The sequence below is a fragment of the Seriola aureovittata genome, chromosome 11 (genome assembly GCF_021018895.1).
Source record: "Seriola aureovittata isolate HTS-2021-v1 ecotype China chromosome 11, ASM2101889v1, whole genome shotgun sequence".
NCBI lineage: Eukaryota > Metazoa > Chordata > Actinopteri > Carangiformes > Carangidae > Seriola > Seriola aureovittata.
In genome coordinates, this window is record NC_079374.1 from 21,681,074 (window position 1) to 21,702,796 (window position 21,723).

General features: G+C 39.4%; 1 protein-coding gene across 1 annotated transcript in view; it reads right to left on the reverse strand.

Annotated features, from left to right (window-relative positions):
* ube2f (ubiquitin-conjugating enzyme E2F (putative)) overlaps positions 1 to 21,723 on the reverse strand; it is a 41,714-nt gene that overhangs the window by 7,317 nt on the left and 12,674 nt on the right. The window contains exons 5-9 of the mRNA XM_056389612.1: positions 20,001 to 20,068; positions 17,681 to 17,751; positions 16,789 to 16,846; positions 9,262 to 9,294; positions 7,809 to 7,871 (exon numbers count right to left, since the gene is read on the reverse strand). Of these exons, the coding sequence (XP_056245587.1) occupies positions 7,809 to 7,871; positions 9,262 to 9,294; positions 16,789 to 16,846; positions 17,681 to 17,751; positions 20,001 to 20,068 (293 nt within the window). The remainder of the gene's footprint in view (positions 1 to 7,808; positions 7,872 to 9,261; positions 9,295 to 16,788; positions 16,847 to 17,680; positions 17,752 to 20,000; positions 20,069 to 21,723) is intronic.

The window sequence follows — 21,723 nt, forward strand, 5'->3', positions numbered from 1 at the left end:
CTTACTCTATTTTTGGCTCTGTTTCACCTGCGGAAAGCAATTAACTCTCCTCCCCTCCAGCGATCTGGACAGGTACTCAAAATATGTAACACCACCAGAGGGAAGGGATGCAAGTGAAACCCTGTGGGTACCAACGGCTTCTTTTAAAATATGCTAAAAACTGAAAACTAAGCAAAGGACAGTCCCAGGGTGTGTGAGGCAAACACACAGGTGTGTTCACACTCGGGCGAACTGAGGAATCTTTGGAGAGTTCAGTATATTCTGTTGAAACATCCTGACACATCACTCCACTCTTAAAGTTGAATAATGTGATTGGCTAAGCAGGTGACATCATCACCTTCTTTTAATTACATCCAGTACTACTCAAAGAAACTAAAGGAACTGTTGAGGTCATCCAAATCAAATACACAGCAACTATGTTTGACAGACAGAGATTTAATGCAGATGTCATATGTCATGTTTAGTGTTTCTACATTGTTGTATGTGTATGAATGACTTGAATGACTGAACTGAATATACAGGGGAAGTATTTACAGAAAGAGTCTAGGATTCTCTGCACTTCGCTTGGTTTGGTTGACGTTGATTACACAACACTACAAACTAGAGAATCCTTCAGACACACCAGTGTTTCCCTTATGAGTGCTGAATTAATCAATTAATTAATTAATATTCACAATGAAACGTAACCACTGCAACTTGTGCTTTCTACACTGCTTGCAGCTGACCAACATGAAATTAAGGGGTCCTTAACACACACCCACAACCAAATAAACACACAAGGCACAGTGATGTCACTGTTTAGCAGTCCAGCATAAAGCTGTGCATGTGTGGCAGGCAGATCACTGAGGAGAGGCTGCAAAACATGTTTTAGACACTTTTAAAAACGGCCACCGAAACAATCCAATATCTGTTTTAAACTGATAGCACTGTCGCCTCGCAGCGAGAAGGTTCTGGGTTCAAACTCCGGGCCGGGGGCCTTTCTGTGTGGAGACCTGCACAGGGTGTATCCCGCCCTTTGCCCAATGACAGCTTGGATTGGCTCCGGCCTCCCCAGCCGGAATATACTGTTAGTAATGTGACGACTATTCATGAGTACCTCACACAACCCCAAGTCAAAAAACCTGAACTATCCCTTTAAGATCTGGGTGAGCTAATCACAAGAGGACGGCCACCTTCTTTTAGCAGTGTGAACGCAAATATGTCCTGGGCCACATTGAAGGATCACATACTCAACTGACGTATTCTGCCACAGTCTGATTAGTCCCACAAGTCTCATATTGAACTGAAAATATTTGACCATTTCAAATGGCTACAACCCTATTTAATTGTAGAGCAGTGCACAGTGCAGTAATTTGCTCAATAATTTTCTGTGTTGAGACTTTTTATTCTTCGACATTTATTACTATTAAAGCCATCTGGTCCTCCAGAGTCCTTCAACTGTCAAAAGCTGTAAATTAACACACATGACAAAGTGAACACGACTAACCCGGTCAACAACAATTTTAAGGTCACTTTAAGCTATTCCTCCACCATCTTGTGTAAACATGCAGCTGGTGATGCACGATGTCAGGGACACGCACACAACAGCAAGCATCCATAGTGAAAAAATTCCTTGGAGAAACACTGCACACAGTCCTGTAGCCATGACCAGCCACTTAAAATCTGATGTAAAGCCAAAAAGCAGCTCAGCTGGGTCTAATACAGACATAAAATCTCCCCTGATACATATTTGCTAGCGACAGAGCCTGCTGCATTAAAGTTTATCTCTCAACAGCCAGATGAGCAACAGGATGAGAGGCAGAGCAGTAGTATCAGATAATAGAACTTGTGTGGTGCAGTCACAGAAGGAACAGGGTAATTACTGGGACACTGATAGGGATTCACTGTCTTTCTCAAGCATACTTCTGCTGTGCGGATGCTTGCTGAACCAGAGTCTTGAACCAGGCTCCTCCAGCTTGAGAAAAGTCTGTGTGCTTGTTACACAACACTGCTGCATTGACTTAAAAATACAGCAGCGAGCTGGAGAGAGGATATGAGGAGGTTGATGTGACAAGGTGTTAAGATGTGCCTCACCTATGAGTGTATGTGGGTGTAGGTTGGCTCACTCACTCCTCAATGCAATTGGCCGGTTTATCGGGAAACAGCAAGTGAAGACAAAGAACTGTCACTGTTAGACTGACTGACATTCACGGCCTAGCTATCACAACTTTGTCACTAAACTGACAGAATAGGTAGACACTGTAATGAGGTGACTGGATTTATATACTGACCTCTCTAGATGTGACATTAATGATGAATTATTTTGTCTTTTCTTGTTACAGATTGGTATTTTTCCTATGAGGAGGAATGTGATAATAATGCCTAGTACATACCTAGTACATTCCTCCAATGTACTAGGAAGGCCATAGCAAGGACGCAGCTACAACTGGAGACATTTTTGATTATGTCTTACAAAAACACCTTCTCAAACCCCGCCAAGTGATAGATAGAATTCACTGTGAATATAAAAGCAAGCTTGAATGATTAAGCTTTCGAGCTGCTAAAATTAAAAAACAACTAAATAAGAAAATGAAACTACAAACATAATCAGTGAACATGGCTGTTTTTGTTTAGTGAGGTTTAGTGTGACTCACAAACAACCTTGATGTGAAATTCTTCCTTTGGTCCTCTAATGAGTCCCAACAGGGCCACAGCGGTCTCTGCTCATGGGCAGAAAGCTGATGAGGTGAACAGAAGCAAGATAAGGCGGCAGTAAATGGTGTGTGTTTGTGTGTGTGTACATTTGACATGACTGCCTATTGACTGAAGAGGCTAAACTGTTTGATACCTGAGGAGGCAAGAGAGTGAGCCTGTGAGTCAAATTGATGAGTATCAATAAATGGAGATTTAGTATGCAGAGGGGGACCGTGGAAAACTTGTACTCTGGAGCTAGTGACAAATCCTCTGAGGTCCAATTCTGTCTGAGCGCTTTCAGAGCGGGACAGGAAGTCAATATCACATTATCGTAAATGGCAATGATTCTCAGATACACTGGCACCAGTGTTTTATTTTCTGTAGAACCACTGAGGTGTATATGATGTTGTGGACACCTCTGAGCTCTTCTGCTTTCTGGCAGTTCAGCCCTTTATGGACATTTGACATTTAAATAATGGCACGTGTTCATGCTGCTGGGTGATCATCATGCTGCTGGTAACATGCACTTTGGTTCACCCTGTTCAAACAATCAGGCTCCATGCTTCACAGTATGACAAATAAAAAACACAACTAAAGATTTGACCATTACAAGCTCTCCACCAAGACTTCGGCTGGAGCCACATCACAGAACTTCATTATAGATCAGTGTTTTAATTTTTTATAATATTTTTAGTAGTTAGTAGTCGTTACCACATAAGAAATCAGTGCACTTTACCTTTTTATGGTAGATGGGCAAGATGCAAAATGTACCATCAAACATCAGTGAAAATGTGACTCTTGGCTGCTGTTTTGCCTTTCACAAGAATCAATGCTTATTTCCCAGTATCACCATGAAGCTGTCTTACAATAATTCGCTATACATTTTTATGTTTTACAGCTGTTTGTGGTACGTTCAGTGTGTCATTTTTAGATTGTAGATTTGAATTGGACACAGCAGAGGTTTACATTCTAAAGGAAACACAGACAACCAAAGAAAGATGCTTCAAACACCCTTCCTTCCTTCCTGGTCTGCAAATGATTAAAATCAGGAACCCAGGTGTCGCTGCTCTTCTTAAAACATGATTCGTCAACATGAATTAATATCAATATCTTAAAAGCATTCTTCTCATGCTATGGAGAGGCCTGTTTACTACTGAGAGATAAAATGTCTCTCCTGAGGACTCTCAGCATTCATCAGCAGTGCTGAGGGAGTTATCACAGACAAAGAAGCTATTCTGAAACAATCCCTGGACATCAGTCAGAGGATGCACTCTGACTTTAACTAGGGCTGGGTATTGCCACTGATTTCCCAAATCGACTCAATTCCGATTCACAAGGTCTCTGATTCAATATCGATTCAGTTAGAGAGATATTTCAGTTACAACACCAGTTTTGCCTGGATATAAATGAGATTGTCAGAGAACTAATACTGTAAACTGTACATCTATGCTAGTGCATTACTAAAAATATTAATGTTTACATTAAGAATGGGCCTCAAAGCGGTTATATTAGTGCATTAACTTAACATGACCAACAGTTTAGACACACATCTCAAGAATTAATAGCTAAGTGATGTGTGTTGCTAATGTACCCCAGTGCAACGGCTACAGTGTGAACCAACAGGTATACGCAGCTTCCTCTTGCACATGGCTTTGCTTTTGTCCAGCTCTTCGCTGTTTTCATAGTTGTTAAATCTGGACCACACATCTGCCTACAGACTTGGTTTGCCTTCAGTGGAACTGCGTCTGCCATGCTGTTGTTTCTCACATGACCAAAACTTGAACGCACACACAACGCGCAAACTAACAGGGTTACAGCTTAAAAGCATAAAAACCATTGATCTCTATCATTTCTCTATGGATTGATATCAAATTATTCAAATGACAATCGATTTGTCCTGCAGCCCTAACTTCAACCTGCAGTGTCAGGCACTTTATACTACTTCTATTCCTCCTGAAGTGATTATGAGATTTCAGGGTTTCCTTAAATAGTCAATGACATTTAAAGTTTAAAATTACAATATTTCAGAGTTCAGTATTACAAAATATTCATGCACAGGTAAACACAGCTCATGATCTTATACTCTTACAAGCAGATCAGCATATCCCATTTTAGTGTCACACTTAAACTCTGTTTGTTACACAGTTGTCTGTAAACACACACACACACACACACACACACACACACACACACACACACACACACACACACACACACACACACACACACACACACACAAACTTAATTGCCCATGAGGATATTTCCTTTCAGCCACTTTATCCAGCAAATGCATTCAGCGAGCAGCCACAGGAGGAGTTCCACTTCAAAACCCTCAACACACACAAATACACACAAATACACACATCCGTATACATAAGCATGCATGTGTGCTGACACACAAACTCCCGCAGCTCCACCCACTCGCTGCCGAAGTTGATTACAGGAGGCTGTGACTCAGTAGGAGTGGGTCATGGTTGGATGACTGTGTTTTCAGTTGTTGTGACTCCAGAGAGCAGCGACAGCACAGTGAAGCGGACCCAAAACTTCCAGAAAATATTTTTATGCAGTACGCCAAAAATAAAAACATTCATCTTTAATTTATATAAATATAAGTTTTGTTAACTCAGAACTGCCTCTCTCTTCACAGCTGGTGGGTTTATACTTAAGATTAATCCTTCTCTATCTAACATCCTGCTCCAGCAGCCTGAAAAATGAAACGTCTTCCGATGGGTTGTGATGCATTTGGCTGAATCTGAACACAGAGAATGCTCCTGTATACCTCTGCATTCATCCCGTTGCTACCATCAGCAGTGAAATCATCAATAAATGCGTAACATATGCCTGAGCCATAACAGAGCCACCACCATGTTTTACAGATGAGGCGGTGGCTTTGGGTCACGAGCTGCTGCCTATTTTCTGCACACTTTCTTCTTCCAACCATTGTATCAAGGTTGATTTTTGGTCCGTTTCTGTCACCTGCAGCTCGGCCTTTCTGTTTTTGAGGTTAACCAGTGATTTGCATCTTGTGGTGGATCCTCTGAGGTCATGAATGTGCAATGAATGTCCAAATTAAGTCTGCATAAAGAGCATAAACATAGGACCTGGATAGACCTGGTCTCATCAGGTGAAGGTGCACATGAGGTTCTTGGTGACCAGAACAAACGCTCTCTCCTGGTTTGTTTTTCCACCCATTTAATGGGCTGATGGTGACTATGAAAAATGTATGAATGGGTGCATGCAGGAAATATCACATTGTAGAAATAAAGTCAACGCTTTGTGATTACACGAAAATAACCTTAACCTTTTACAGCAATGGTTAAGTGCTGGCTAAAAGCAAGTTGAGCAGTACCAATTTCTAACTAATCGTATCGTGTTAATTGTTTTGTTTTTTTCTGCTTGTTTTGCTGTTGTCGTCGTCTCTTCTTGGATTGTACATCACAATGTATTTCAGTACAGTATTGTACTGTACTTCCATATCTGTGGTTTTATGACAATGAGAACTGACTACTTTAATTACACTGTACATGTAAAGCACAACTATGGATAAGAGTTGAAAATTAGTGATAGCTATTAACTCTGTGCAACACATCACTTTCATGCTCTGTATTGGAACTATGTTGAATTGCATCCATTGTACCTGTCACTACTAAATAAATAAAAATAAAAATAAATAAGCTTAAAAAAACACGCACACACACACACACACACACACACACACACACACACACACACACACACACACACACACACACACACACAAAAGATCCCACTTGTGAGCTTATATATGTGTTACATATATAATGTATGACATGTATACACAAAATTAACTCAATTGCAGTTGTTTACCCAAGACATACTGTTCCTTATGAGCTCAGATACCTTTCTGAAGGGATTTGGCTCACTACTACATTTTTTTTCAGACACAAAAATTTGACTTTTTTGTATTTACCGTATGAAAGGCAGGGACAAATGACTCATTTCAACAATCATAACCTCTGCCACGACCTGGCAATCATTTCTTGCACGGTTGCCCTCTCTTTCCCTCTCACAAAAACATAAAGACAGACAAACTCTTTCATATCTAATGGCAGCCATTATCACGTATGGCTGGTTCCCCCCAGATGCATCATGGGATCAACTAACACTGATTGCCTCGGTCAGCAGGCTCCTTTCAGAGTTACATTAGTTCGGTTGGCAATCTGAGAAAGCAATTACTGTAAGCAAACAACATCAGCCTCTGAAAACTTTGACACTGCCTGATGTACTGATAAATAACTGAATGGAAGGGAGCTGATGCACAAGGCAGAGATGAATGGAACATGGCACTTGGAGAGAGACGGAGGGAGTAAGTTTCAAACCAATTAGCCAGAGTGCTTGTCTTTTAGAGACACCTCCAACAATTGTTTTGGTAAGAGGAAGGCTTCCATTCAACCACTCCCACACCAGCTCAGTGTTTGCCAGAAAGGCTGGATGGTAAGACCCTGGGCCTTGTCAGTATATCCTAGATAAATCATACTTAAAGTTATAGTTCAGAAAAACACAAACTCAAATGCAAGATAAGAGGCCACTTGTCAACACGACTGTACATAATCACTAGTACACAATCAGCAGGGAGGGAGTCGTGAGGGTTAAGACCCGGTTCAGGGCTCTGATTTGACTTACAAATTGTAGCTCCTGTTGTCCACTGTAGAGGCACTGAATTAAACAGCTGTGCAGTGCCTTTTCTAAAAACACCTGTCCCATGCATTCAGCTCTTGAATATAACATCATAAGCTGCTCTGTGCTGCTCTGTGCTCTCTGTCTTCAGCTGACTGTATTTGATAAAAGCACTCTCAACTGATTATCACGACTCCACAAGTAGAACCAAGTAATACTGACGGAGTGTCACTGAAAGCTGCAGCAGAAATTGTAGTTCCTGCAACAGCCGCACATCTTCTCCAAATAAATGTTCTATGCGGGTTATCAACAGGAGCTGGGGTGTGAATATTATTATGCAAACTATAAGCACATCTGAGACGCTGTGGGGAGGCTTCATGAGTGAATCATCTGCATGTCAATGACTAAAGTCACTCTTTCCTCCCAACCTACACTGTGTTTGATGATAAAACAGAATCGAAAGATGAAGTTAGAGTCACCTTGTCCCTCAGATGATGTTCTGCGGCATCGATGTTCAGCGGGTCATCAAAGTTCAACAGGTCCTGCAGCAAAGGCAAAGAGAGAGGAGACATGAGGACACAGGTAAAAACAGCTGAAGCACAGGAAATGAGTCAAGAAACACGAGCGACGGATGTTGGCCAGAATATCAAAAGTTCAGTCATTTTATTGCCCACTTCAGCTGTATTTACTGACTGCAATGTCACCCTGGATTCTGAACTGCAGCAAAGAAAACAGCATAATTACACTGTTGCCTTAGAGACGTCGTGAACAACAAGTGAGACAAGACTGTTATGAGAGATAAAAAAGGAGGATGGCCTGCGAGGTTGTTTCCTGATTAAGGGGTAAGATTTAGGGCATTACCATGCATCAATGCAGATTACCATCACCATTATCATTGTGGACACTGCTGACCTCAGGGTAAGTGTGGATACTAATGTGATACTAATGTAATGTAATCGATGATAGATTCATGCAAGCAAAATGTGCATGTTTTGGATTAAACTAAATACTCTGGTTACTTTCAGCTGCGTACTTGCTGCTTGCTTCAACATCCTAAATGTTGAAATAACCTTTTATTATTTTTATTGACTATTTTCAGAACTTTTACTCCATTCATTTGATGTTTGTTAGCATGTTTGTATTTATATTCACAGAATCAGCCCATATTAACCTCCTTTAATTTCAACATGCTTCTGAGTAGTTAAAAGTAGTAGTACATTTTTCACAGACATCACCCTAAATCAGACTAATTATTAATTTTCTTCATTTTCTGAAGCATTTATAAAGGATTATTGTCAAACTCAGGGGACGTCCAGCTGGTGGTACCTTTCTACAAACACTACCGTAAATGAAATATTCTTGTGTTTATTTCCCTACAATTGTTCTTCATAATGAGAAAGATAATTTCCCCTAAGACAAAAATGATGGTCTTATTACAGCTGTAAAGAGAGATACACAACGGCCATGTTAATCTGATCCGTGTTTGGACTAATGTTATTGTGTGTAACCTACATACAGAGAGCAAAAGAAATCCAATAGTGCAGATTAATTTGCTCATGAGGTAAACCATTGGTGAACTGTGATGTAGTTCAACACTGTCTGTTAATGAAGGGAGCACTCTCAGTAGAGTTTCTTTATTTAAACTAGACTTTAGGGAAAATCGTGTGTATAAATGTAAGTTTACCAGGGCAAATAACAGTCATTTAAATCATTGGTTATCGTGTCACTCATTCTCTAAAAAAAATATTTTTTGTGTGTATAAAATAGTAAAAATGCCTGTTATAATTTGCTGAAGCCCGAGGTGACATTTTCGACGATTAATCAATCAATCAATCGATGACATCTGGCATCTTTTTATCCTTAATTTTCCTAAAATCTGCTAAATTTTGAACAACATAGTTATGTTAGTTAGCCAAAAAAAGCATAACTTACAGTAAACAAGGAGTTCAATCCCCAGACCACGTCCTAGAAAAAGCAAATATAGAAGAATTAATGATCAAATAGTCAAACTGAATCATAATCAAATATCTCTGACAAGACTGCATAGAAAATATGCAGTCTTGTCAGAGGGGAGCTCGGTTTAACTCAATGAAAAGTTACAACAGTCTGTTCAACTCAGCGAGAAAGTAAAATACCTGCTGGATTATATTAGATTTGCACCAATCATAATTTTCCACTGTCAATTCATCAGAAGCTAATTTAAATTTGGTCAGCAGTAGGAATGGATGCACATGTCAATTAACTATTGTTTAATTGGCTAAGTTCATTTTAGTCCACCATAACAACTATGAAAGAGCTGCATGGCTCTGACAAAATGAAAACATCTCAGTTACTGCACATCTTTGTGCAGTCGAACAAAGTGTACATTTTGTTCAACTGCACTATATATTTACTTAATTACACTAGAGTGTCAAATAATTTCCTGAAAGAAAAAGAAAGCGTTTTCAACTCTCTGTGTCAAAGATTGTAACCACTATGTGCAGTAACTAGATCCCTCAGCTTCACAAGAACTGCTGAATTTCTTCAGCATTTCCCATGGCGCAAAGCGACAGTGCAGCAGTACAACAAAAGATGTAAGTACATGGTAAAACAAAGGAAGCATCAGAATAACCTTTTATCAGTGAAGCTCATGACTTTCATTATCCTCCAATATCTGCTTACAGGAATAGTTCAGTGAAATCTAATTAAGTGCAGCAGCAGCAGCGTCATGGCGACAGAATATAACAAGAGTACTGAAAGACGTCACAAAGCCCTGCTGCAAACAACTGTCAGCTGGTCCACTTACTGACAAGTCCAGGTTCATACTTTCAGGACTTTCATTCAATTATCTTTCATTCATTCCACACACATACAGACAGTATTCAGACCACACCACTTTGTGAACACTTTATTGTTTTGTAGATTTGATTATAGTTTGATACAATTGCCGTTTTTGACCATCTACACTGAAAACATGTTTTTAGATAGTTTTGCTAATTTATAAAAAGTCTAAACTGAAGTCTCTCATTTACAAAAGTAGTCAGACCTTTAATTCAGAACTTGTCAGACTGGGTGGGAAGCATCTGTGAACTGCCATTTTTAGGTCTCTGATGTTCTATGGGGTTGAATTCTGGACTTTGGCTTGACCACTGAGGGACAGTCAGAGACTTGTCCTGAAGACACTCCAAAATTGTCTTGGCTGCATGCTTCAGGTCACTATCATGCTGAAAGGTGAACTGTCACCCCAGTCTAAGGTTGTGTGCATTCTGAAGCAGGTTTTCTTCAAAGACCTCTCTGTATTTGGCTACATTCATCCTTACTTCAATTCTGCCCAGTCTCCCTGTGCCTGCTGCTGAGAAGCCCCCACAGCATGATGCTGCCACCACCATGCTTCACTGTAGGGATGATACTGTTACTCAGTTTAGCCAGTTTAGTCAAACTCCAGGAAGAGTCCTGCTGATTCCAAACTTTTCACAATTACTGAGGCCACTGTGCTCCTGGGAGCACTCAGAGCTTAGAAAATGGTTTTATACACTCGCCTTGATCTATGCATCACCGCAATTTTATCATAGAGGTCTACAGAGAGTTCCCAGGACTTCATTGCTTGGTTTTTGTCCTGACGTGCAGTATGAATTGTGGGACTTTATATACACTGTGTTAGCCACAGGTGCACTTCAATCAAGACGCAATCATCAAAGATAATTAAAGCAAACAGGATGCATCAGATGACAATTCCAATGCCACAGCACATGGTCTGAATACTGAAGCAAATAAGAGATTTCAGTTGTTGATTTTTAATAAATTAACCAAAAATCCTAAAAACATGTTTTCACTTTGTCATTTTGGTTTATTGAGTTCAGATTTATATAAAATTAAATCTGAAACACAAGAAAGTGTGCAAAAAGAGAAGAGTCTGAATACTTTCTGAAACCACAGTATATTTATATCATTTATAGAATGAGATTCAGCTTTGAATCTTGAATATTTGGAAAAGCAAATGACTAGCAGAAGACCTGTTGCAAATGAAAATAATCCAGGCTGAACTAACCACAAAGAACTATCACTGCTTTCCTCTCCATCCTCCACACATTGACACTTACTGAGAATCAAAGAGAACAAGGATAACAGTATACCATGATACATGTGGGTTTACCAAACCCAAAAATAAAACATTATATTTTTTGATTCCTAAACTAAAACCAAACAAGGACCAGCTATTAAAGAGGCTTCGTATTAATGCTATAGTATAATATTTTTGACTTTTTAGACTTATTTTCTAACGTTGTTAAATATGATGCAAATACAGTGCCCCCTCACTGCAGCAAGAGCTCCGTCCTTCCACAGTAAAGGAGGTAGAGTTTGTGAGTTGGAATGAAAAAATTATCCCACAAATATCCGTAATGGTCATATTCATGACAAATATATCACAAGCTCTGACTTCATTAATTATTATGAGCAATATTAACAAATGGAAGGAAACTATTTAGAATTGGCTCTGGTCTATTTCTAAAGCAACAAGAAAAGAAACAGAGAAGGAGAGGGTATCACTAAATGTCTCCTGTCCATCCCTCATGTGCAACAAGCAATCAAATGCCTTGCATGATCTAATAATAAAAAGCTGCGAAATAATTACTTTGGTGTTATTTATTGATTGCATTTTTAAAATATTTCAAAAGATGCATTTTATGTTTTCTGCCTTCAAAATAAATGTTTCTGTACATTTTCAACTTGATCACCAAAACTGGTTAATATACTTGCAATATACTGTGGCCTCACCTATCCATTCCTCTGATGCACACAAAAAAGTAAAGTAAGATTGTTTCTTCTGCCAAAGCAAAGACATGAGAAGAAAAGTGGTTCATTTCTGATGGGTTCTACCTGACTTAAATGTTGCAGTTACAATTTCCTGGGAGCTACTAAACAGTGTGTGGATTATATTTCTAAAAAAAAGACAACAGAGGGTGAGGAAAACATAAAAAACGCAGAATCACAATACACTGTGTGATTCTGCTAACAAACAGAAGCTCCGAGCAACAAAGTGGTGATTCTGACATGATTATATTTTTTGCAGCTGTACATTGTGCTAAAATTTCCATCTGAGCCATTATTGTGAAGGTATTTCATGTGAGACTCTGTGTGTGTGTGTGTGTGTGTGTGTGTGGGCTGAAGTAGAGAAGACTGGTGACCAGTGAAGAGGGACAGCATCACCCACTCATACCTAACACAATCCTTTCTGACTCACAGCTTTTGCACTTACTTTTTCTCACATATTTTTGAGCACTCACAGTGACACTCGCAGGAGCACACTCCCAACCACTCTCACACTTATGACCGCATCCACACCTACATTTCAGTAAACAATGACAGACTGCATTTCAGCTCGACTCCGGAGCACAAAATAAAAACATCCACCAGCTGTCAGACACAAGCCGGGGAGACAGATGGGTGGTCACGAAAAAGTAAAATAGCCAAAACAACCCTGGAAGTCACTGTTGGTTTAATTCTGATATCTGAATTATTTTGGATCATTAGTTTGAATTTTTGTCTCTGTGTATTAACTTTGAAAAGAATTTTGTCACTGACTCACAGCTGGATGGCTGACTAAGTAATCTTACTAACTAACTGCAGGCTTCACGTCATAACGTCTGTTCAAGGAACAGAAGTGTGCAGCAGCAGCAGCAGAAAATCAGCGACAGAGAGGTTCAAATGTACCCATAATATTGTGCTGTTACAGTTGGCGAGTGCCACTAACAATCAAGAACTGCAAAAGACGTCAGAAACTATTTGAAAACAAATCTGACCGGTCAAACTGAGACACTTGTTCATTTGAATGGCTTCAAAATCACATATGATTGTGGTTCCAAAGCGGGCTATACATTTGACAAGCACTGAAGCTATAGACTTCGCCCTAATTCTGTAGCTAGCTGTGCAACGTTGACACCTATCTCGGCTTTTACACTGAGCAGATTCAGAGGCTTTAATTCATGTATGCGTGCAGCGAAGCGTTGCAGAAATGCCAGAGAGAGTGTTTCTTAAGCCTGACTATGTGCTCACTGGTTATTATTGCTATAATGAACACAAGCACACGCCAAGATAAGCACTCACAATGTATGCAAAGCTGCTTTCCTCGCTTTGCCTTCTTAGAATCAAGGCCAGGGAAGAGAAGCATTCAAAACAACAAGAATACAAACTACACAACTGAGACGGGAGTACATTGTAAAAGACACAAGTACTGTGTTTGTGTGGGTTTCAGAGCATTGTATTGTTTGAAAACAATGACTTATCAGCATGAATTAAGTTTCATTTTAAAATGCTGCTGAATTAACATGGAGAGTATTTTCATTTCTTTATGCTGTATTCAGGTAGCCGCTGTAGCGGAGAGGCTCCAATGGTGGATCTAAGAAAGAGAAAGCAAATACCAGCTAAGGACAGCAGTGTGTGATGAAAAGAAAACATTGATTACTTGAGACTGTGTGCAGCAGGAAATGTCAGGTCTATTTCAGGCGTACAGCACAGTCGTCCATGAAAGAAATCTTGAGAAGGTAAATAAAATTCAACGTTGTGTGGGCATCTCTGTTGATGTTCACCACCCTTCTTCCCACTCCATATCTCGCTACAAAAACTGATTATGATCACAGCATGGTTACAGAACTGAACAGCTGATTAGATAGCATCAATCCCCCACATTGGCTGCGTAAGGTGCATAAAATCGACTCCTGTCTGTAAAGCACTGTTTTTACTCTGAGAGAGGAGTTAAATAGAAGTGAATGCAACACACAGCTAATAAGAAATTATAGCTTCCTCTATTTTGGACTCTCTTTGTCTATGAAACAAATTTGCATGTCACTGTTCACCAAAGTTGAACTCTATAAGGCAGTGGTTCTCAAATTTTCACATCAAGGGCCCCTAAACTGACACAAATTAGACCATCACCTGAAAAGATTTTTGCTTTTAGATGTTGTAGTACAGAAAGTGTTTGAAATCCGTGACCAAAATAGTCACACATTCAGTCCTTGTGTTATGGATGGAATTATAGTGAAGAGAAATTATTCTCCTTTTTGCTGGGGACCCCCAGGAACCCCTTGAAGGACCACTGGGGTCCCCGGACCCCACTTTGAGAAGCACTGTTATAAGGAACATTCACGCTGATTAAATTTGCCTCTTCAAACAGATCCTCTGATCGCAGTAAGTCCATTGTAATGAATTAATTGTACTGTGAAATTTTGCCCTTTTAAAGTCTGGTGTGATCAGGCGTTCATCCACTAATCCACAGTTTTAATTATTACAGCAGCGTTAATGTTGCGTAAAATCAACCAGTCTGGCATTACAATACTTTGTTGCCGGAAGTTATAATGATTTACACTAGCACATTATTTTTCAACCTGTTAACCTCATCACTGCACATATTAATTTTGAAGTGAAAACAGAAACCAATATATTTAGAATTTTCTTTCTAACATTTACTGAATAATTAAAATGAAATACGCAACCAGGCAATTCTGTTTTTCATGTGTGCACACAAACCACATCGCTTTCTATTGGCTTAATATTACATCTGAAAATGCAGTTGTAGATGATTAGTGGGGAACAAAATGGAAGACATGGCAAAGAGTTCAGCTTCATCAATCAAGTGTTTGCAAATGCAGCCACTGTAACTGGCTGGTTGGAAACATATTGGATGTAACCACAGACAGAATGCAACACTGGTGCCTGACACACTATTTGTTTTTCAGCTTTTATCTCTTCCATTTCTCCCGGGTGTATCATGTGATTGACACCATGCAGAACGTAATATAATGTGTTCAGTGATATGGAGACACTGAATTTGTCATGATGACATCGGAATAGAAAAAGATTTCTCTGGCGTGACAATTTTCTAATACGTGAACTATGTTTTTGATTATGTACAAGAAGAGCAGAAAATGGCTTCGTATATGTGCAGAAACCACCAGAAATAAGGGAAAAGGAGACGAGCAGGCTGAATTGACACAAACGTATTAAAGCTTTAAAATAGGAAGGGACATCTTAAAGATAAGACAAATTGTGACAGTAACTTCAAGAGCAGCCTTGGCAGGAATACCTGCCCCTCCATTTTTAAGGGCAACAGCATACATTTGCATATTTTCATAATCACAAGAGCATTGCAGCGCAGTCATTGAGAGGAATGTTGATCTCGCCTTCAGTCCCTCCAGACAAGCACCAATGAATTTTCAAGCCAAAATTGAATATGGAAGGCAGAGCTCCACCACACAACCACATATAGTTTCAAAGGGGATAGCAGAGAATGTCCTTGCTTTAAACTTCAGCAACTGTTTCTGAACAGCTCGCACAAAGTGGTCAACTGAGTGAAGGGTAAAATATAAGTAGTCAAGGCTCTCTTTTATACGCAGCTGAAAATCCTTTCATCAGTTTACCTTACACAACTCCACAAAAGGTTTTTTTCATCGTGTCCTGAGAGAACGCCACAGGGTTTTCAACAGCTCTCAGCCTGTTTCCTGCACCTGCACTTTGTCAGTTTAAAGTAGTGAAAAAGTGGATGAACACAGAGAAGGTCTGATGTCAAGGAGCATCACACACAGGTCTACTGTGTTCTAAATTACACATTGTACAAAAAACATGGCTTACAATATCCATCCATCCAATAGCTATCAACTCTTCATTTGAGTCTAATGTTGACAATGTCAGGGGTCACACATTTCCTTCATTGCAAATTCAGTATATAAAAGCTTTAAGACCATACAGAGGCTGGGGCTTATTCACAGACTATTCACCTATATAGACCCATGGAGCGGTGTGTTAGAAAAACATATGAGGCATGTGATGATACAAATAACACAGCAAAATAAGACAGCACATCATCTCCACTGGTGCGCACCTTGCCTGTATGAAATAAAATCTTATCCGGACCAGACAGGGGATAGTTTAAAGCTGGCACAAGCCACAGTAATCAGTGTGTCCTAAAATTACCCCAAACTAGTATCAAAACATTTGCATACAGTATTTGATATTCTCTCTCCAGTTTGGTATTTTTTTTGTGTTGAGTGTGTTTTTGTGTTTGCTTGGTTGCATGTTTTTTTCCGACTTGCTACATTGGGGTGGGTGTTGGGGGAATTTTATGCTTGTGTTTCTTTTTGCATTCATGATGCTATTTTTGTATTTTGTATTTTGACTTGGACGACAATACAAACACTTGGTAAAACAGTGGAGGATTGTGCTTTGATGTTAGAGTGTCTTCTACTTTTTTTTTCAAGTATTTGCGAAATATGAAATGTTGCAAAGATCTGTTCCTTTTGCAGAATGGTTGTAGGTGTCATAAAAAAAAAACGCTTCACCTGAACTGTGAAAGTAAACATTGCGATATAATATATATATATATATATATATATATATCATTGTCTTGTTCCAGAGAAGAATGAGCACAGCCAAAACTCCCTAAGACATCACAGTGTAAAAAAGGGGTAACTTAAATAAATGCAATACCTTTAACGTTCTGGTGGGGGCCCAGCCTGTGCCGTCAATAGAGTGTTCACGCAATAAGCTGCAGGAAAAAAAAAAACACATTCATTTAAAATATTTTAATGTTATTTAAGACAATTTGTAGTAGCTTGTTATTGCACTGTGGTTCTGGGTATGTACTGTGAAGTCGTTGTTGTTATGCCCATCACACAGACATAAAGGTACAGAAGCCCTGAGGGGAAGTAAAAAAAATGTTCTCTCCTTATGCCTGAAGAACAGGTGATAAAAAATGTTTTGTCAGGAAAATCTTTCATGTTTTTTTGTGAGGATTTTTGTTTGTTTGTTGTAATCTTCTTTCAGCCACAAGATGTTCACTATCCCAATTTTTTTTTTTTTTTCCCCCCAAATTTATTTATTGGATTTTCTAAAACACAATTTGCATTGTTGTGTAAGATATACCATAGAAAGTAACAAGACATGTCTATACTATAAAGTGCAGTACAAATACATGAACAATGTTATAGAAAAAAGTTAAGGAAATTTAGTCCTGGAACTTTTCACCTGTTCTTAAGTCATAAACACAGAAGATCAGACTTAAAAAACACTGGATCACCTGATTTTTTTTTTTTTTTTTTTTACTTGCTGCTAATGGCTTCTATACAATGGTCATTAACTCCAACACCAGTGTTAATAAAACCAGTCACAAAACTAACATTTTCATGAATGAGACTGGCTACATTTAGAAGTTTGTGGCTGTGTAGCAAAGCACGAATACCTTTAATTACAAAGCTGCAGCTTCCATTTGCTTTGCTCATAAATTTCTAAGCAGGAAGAGCAATGTGATACAAAATAAAAATAAGACATAAGAAAATATATCAGTGAAAATATGTCATGGAGGAAGGGTAAGTGGCATTACCTCAAACAGATCTCTCCATTCTCTGTGATGTTAGGATGCCATATTCTAGTCAAACATCTCACTTTAGGAGGCTGGAGTTTAACACAGAGAGAAAAGCAAAAAACAGGAGAAAGAGAAAGACATTTACTTTATTAATTTCCAAAAAACTTTCAATAACAAATATTTACGAGTCAGGGAATCTGTACATGTTAAAAGTCTTCAGTTGTAAAGGCATATTGCTCAATGCTTTCGCTGCTGTTGAAAAATAACATGTTACTAGCTGAAACACATGACTCACGTATAAAAACGCAACAAGGCCATTCAAAAAAAGGAAAAAATCTACATTTTCTTTTTGACTTTCTGAAGATTCTTCAGCCATGACCAGTTAAATACATGGACACATTTTTATCATTCAGCTGTGCAGCCATGTGTGTTTTTCGTGAATCTGAGCATTTTGCAAAAGAGATGGTTTGAAAGAGAAGAGAGAGGTGGCTGTTGTTTTTCTTCAGCCACATAGGCTGCTGTAAAAATTACTCCAATCATGGAGGTTAAAGGTACTCAGTTGTGTTATTTACATAGAAGCTGTGGCAGAGATGGAGAAAAGTAAAGAGCAAGTAAGAAACAAAGGAGGCGATGAAATACAAGGATGAGCCAGCTCCATGTTGGTTAATTTATGCTTTTCCCCCTAAAGACACCAAGCACTTGCCTCTGGTTTAAGGATGTCAGCTGCCTCATTTTGTGCTAAGTAGCTAATCTTTTTCAGCCTCTCTAAGGGTCTTTAAAATGCTTCTTGTCTGGAAACCAATTTGCCATAAGACATTACTTGGTTGTTCTTTGCTCCTCGATCCTCACTTGGCATAGAAATCATTCCGGAGTGAGGATACACAAGACCATCCGCTGTGTGAGAGGAGCGCCACAGGAGCTGGACATGCCACTGACGTCATTTTATTAATCATGGTTACAGTGACAACATTATCAATGAAACAGCCATTTAATTATCATATTAAACATACTGCGCCCCCTGAACTGTCAAGTGACGAGCTGACAACGTGATGGAATAAACACTACTGCTCCTCACAATTTTTCATCTGCCCTGCACTGCGCTTGTATTGTGCACACTGCGCACTGAAAGTGGGGGATGATGGGTACCATTTGATAGGCAATTGTGCATGACTCTGCCCAGGTCCAGGAGGTAACACTGACTGACTGACTGATGGCAAATGCTAAATTGGATCAGCTGGAGGGATGCTTCAAATATTATTAGATCATATTATTTTGTAATGAAAAGGTACAAGCCTTCAGGTGCACAAGGACAGAAATGGAGAAAAGAGGAGGAAGAAAAGAAAATCAAATACAGTGTCTCTTGTGCTTACATTAAAATGCTGTTTTGTCTGTTACATTACCAGTAAAAGTCCTGCATGAAAAATCCCACTAAAGTAAAAGTGCATAAATCCAAAGGACTTTAGTAAGAGAGGTGACCAAAAATTCAATGTTCACTCTGGCTGAACTCCAGAGATCCTGTGTGGAGGTGGGAGAAGCTTCCCAAAGGACAACCATCACAGCAGTACTCCTCTGATCTGGGCTGTATGGCAGAGTGGCCAGAAGACAGAAGCCTCTCCTGAGAGAAAGTTTGCAAAAAAGCACCCGTAGGACACAAGATTCTCTGCTCAATTTGAACTGTTTGGCCCCAATTCTAAGTGTAACCAGACCAGACGTAACACTTATAATTGGTCGTCCTCTGTAGCACCTTTCTCCCATCTCCACACAGGTTCTCTGGAGCTGAGCCACCAGCTGCTAGCCACTGTGCAAACTAGTAAAACGGATCCGTCACATCTCATCTCCAGGTTGGTGCCCCTGTGAAAGTGTTGGAGCCTACGATCGGTTAATATGTGTTTTAAAAACTAACTTTAGGGCTGCGTTTACTCTTTCATCCCCAAGTGCAGTGTAAATTCTAAATGTGATAGCAAAGTGTTTGAATACTTATGTCAATTTGATATTTTAATTTTTTACTTTTTAATAATATTTGCAAAAAATTCTAATATTCAGTTTTCACTTTGCTGTTATGGAATATTGAGTTTAGGCTGATGACAGACAAAATTCATTTTTTTGATTTTAGCAGCAACAAAAATTGAAGGGGTGTGAACACTCTCTGAATGACTGTATATTTTTAGACCATTAATACAGAAGCATCAGGGTGGAGGCAGCATGTCACTGTTGTAGCTGATGGAGGTGGAGCTAGTTTGAAGATAATTAATGGGAGAAGAAAAGAAAAAACAAGTTCTGATGCACAAATTCATTTTCAGTTTTTGAAACACAAGTGGAGCCATAAAAGACAACTCACCACCATGTTATAGGCTTCGGGAACGTCTATTTCAAACTGAAACCTTCCACTTTGGTAGTAACCCTCATCTGGAGGAAAGCAGAGAAAGAAAGACAGAGGACAAAGGGTTTTCAGTTATGTTTACACAAGAATATTTTCATGACAAATATCAGTCATCATCATTATCATTTCCGCATCGGTCCGCGTCCACTCAAGGTGAAGCTGGTGATATGGATGACACGAGCGCAAAGCCTGAGCTTCAACCCAAGCAGCTTATATCTATAAAAAAATAATGCTGTGTCTGTCATTTGGAAACATTTTGGCTTCAGTGACGATGAAGCGGTAGGTAACACCACCAACATGTTTAATCACTTGGAATACAATCCATTTGCCGAATATGAAGAGAGCACAGTTCAAACAAAAAAAAGGTGAGACCCAAAGTATTTGCTCTTTAATTGTAATCAGGGTAAAAGTTTGGAAGTAATTCTGATATTGATTTGAAGTCATATCGCCCAGCCCCTAGTGGAGGTTGCATCTGAACTCAATGTACACAGAAGTCAGCCATTCATCGACCAGCTCAGCCAAGATCAATCAGCCTGTAACAGGAAAGTAAATGAGAGGATCAACTGGGGGAATTGAATCTCAATCTCTGAAGTTACCTCAGGGGGTAGAAGCATAATGTGTGACCTTTCAGTGTAACCACATTCTGTAGGTCAAACATAACACGTACACACACTCATACGGTATTACACTACATCCACAGGAAGCAGACAAAAGCAGAAGCAACATATAAGCTCACTTGTATGCCCACACCACAAATATAAATGTTCACAATTGATTTTAGTGATAGTTTTTGGCCAGTTTTCGTATCTATCTACCTTACAGATTGTGACAAACATCACTAACAGTCCCCCTCTCTCTCTCTCTTTCTTTCTCCCCATTTCTCCCCACATGCAGCCTTTAAAGCAAATTAAAGGCTTGTTCATGACAGAATATGCTTGAAGGGGGTCTTTAATTAGTTGAATGACATTCACATTTCTGCCATGATCGTCTGGGTCCACCTGGTTAGAAAAGAACAGGCACGAAACGGCTTCAGCGTCTTCAGCGATCAGAGGAGGAGAGGTTGGAGAACAGAGAAACGACTGCCTGTAGCGCTTATTAGAGCTCACTCGGCTGGACTGAACTTCTTACTGAACTCAGGAAAGCCAGCACTTGGTAACTGACCACGTAACAGTCTTACTGAACATGTCTGGAGTATGTGCTCTGTTGACTAAGCAGCCAGTATTCCAGCCAGATTGGCACCTACTGTCACAGCAGTCATACTGTACGTGGACCGCGTACTAAAATGTACACAAACAAAATATATTCACACAAATTAAATTGACTAACTGTGACTGTGACGCAAATATAGGATTAACTTGATTGTAAGACTCTCTCTCTGTGCTCAAAGAGTGAAAATGTGAGATAAGGCCTTTGTATAAGAGCTATCTAAACTTCACCAGATTCCAGTCAACGTAACAAAGACAGGTACAATTTAATTAGAGCGAACAAACACCCTGCCCTGTATTATAAATGAGCGGAGACAGAGGGAGAGAAACAGTGTGTGAGAAAGAGAGAGAGATATGGCTTGTAAATATGGCTTGTAAAGTGTCAAGTAGAAAAGAGGAGGAATAAGCGAAAACAGCTACAGCATCAAAACCAAAGGATGGTTGATTACAGGAGGGACAAGATGAGAAGAGGAGAA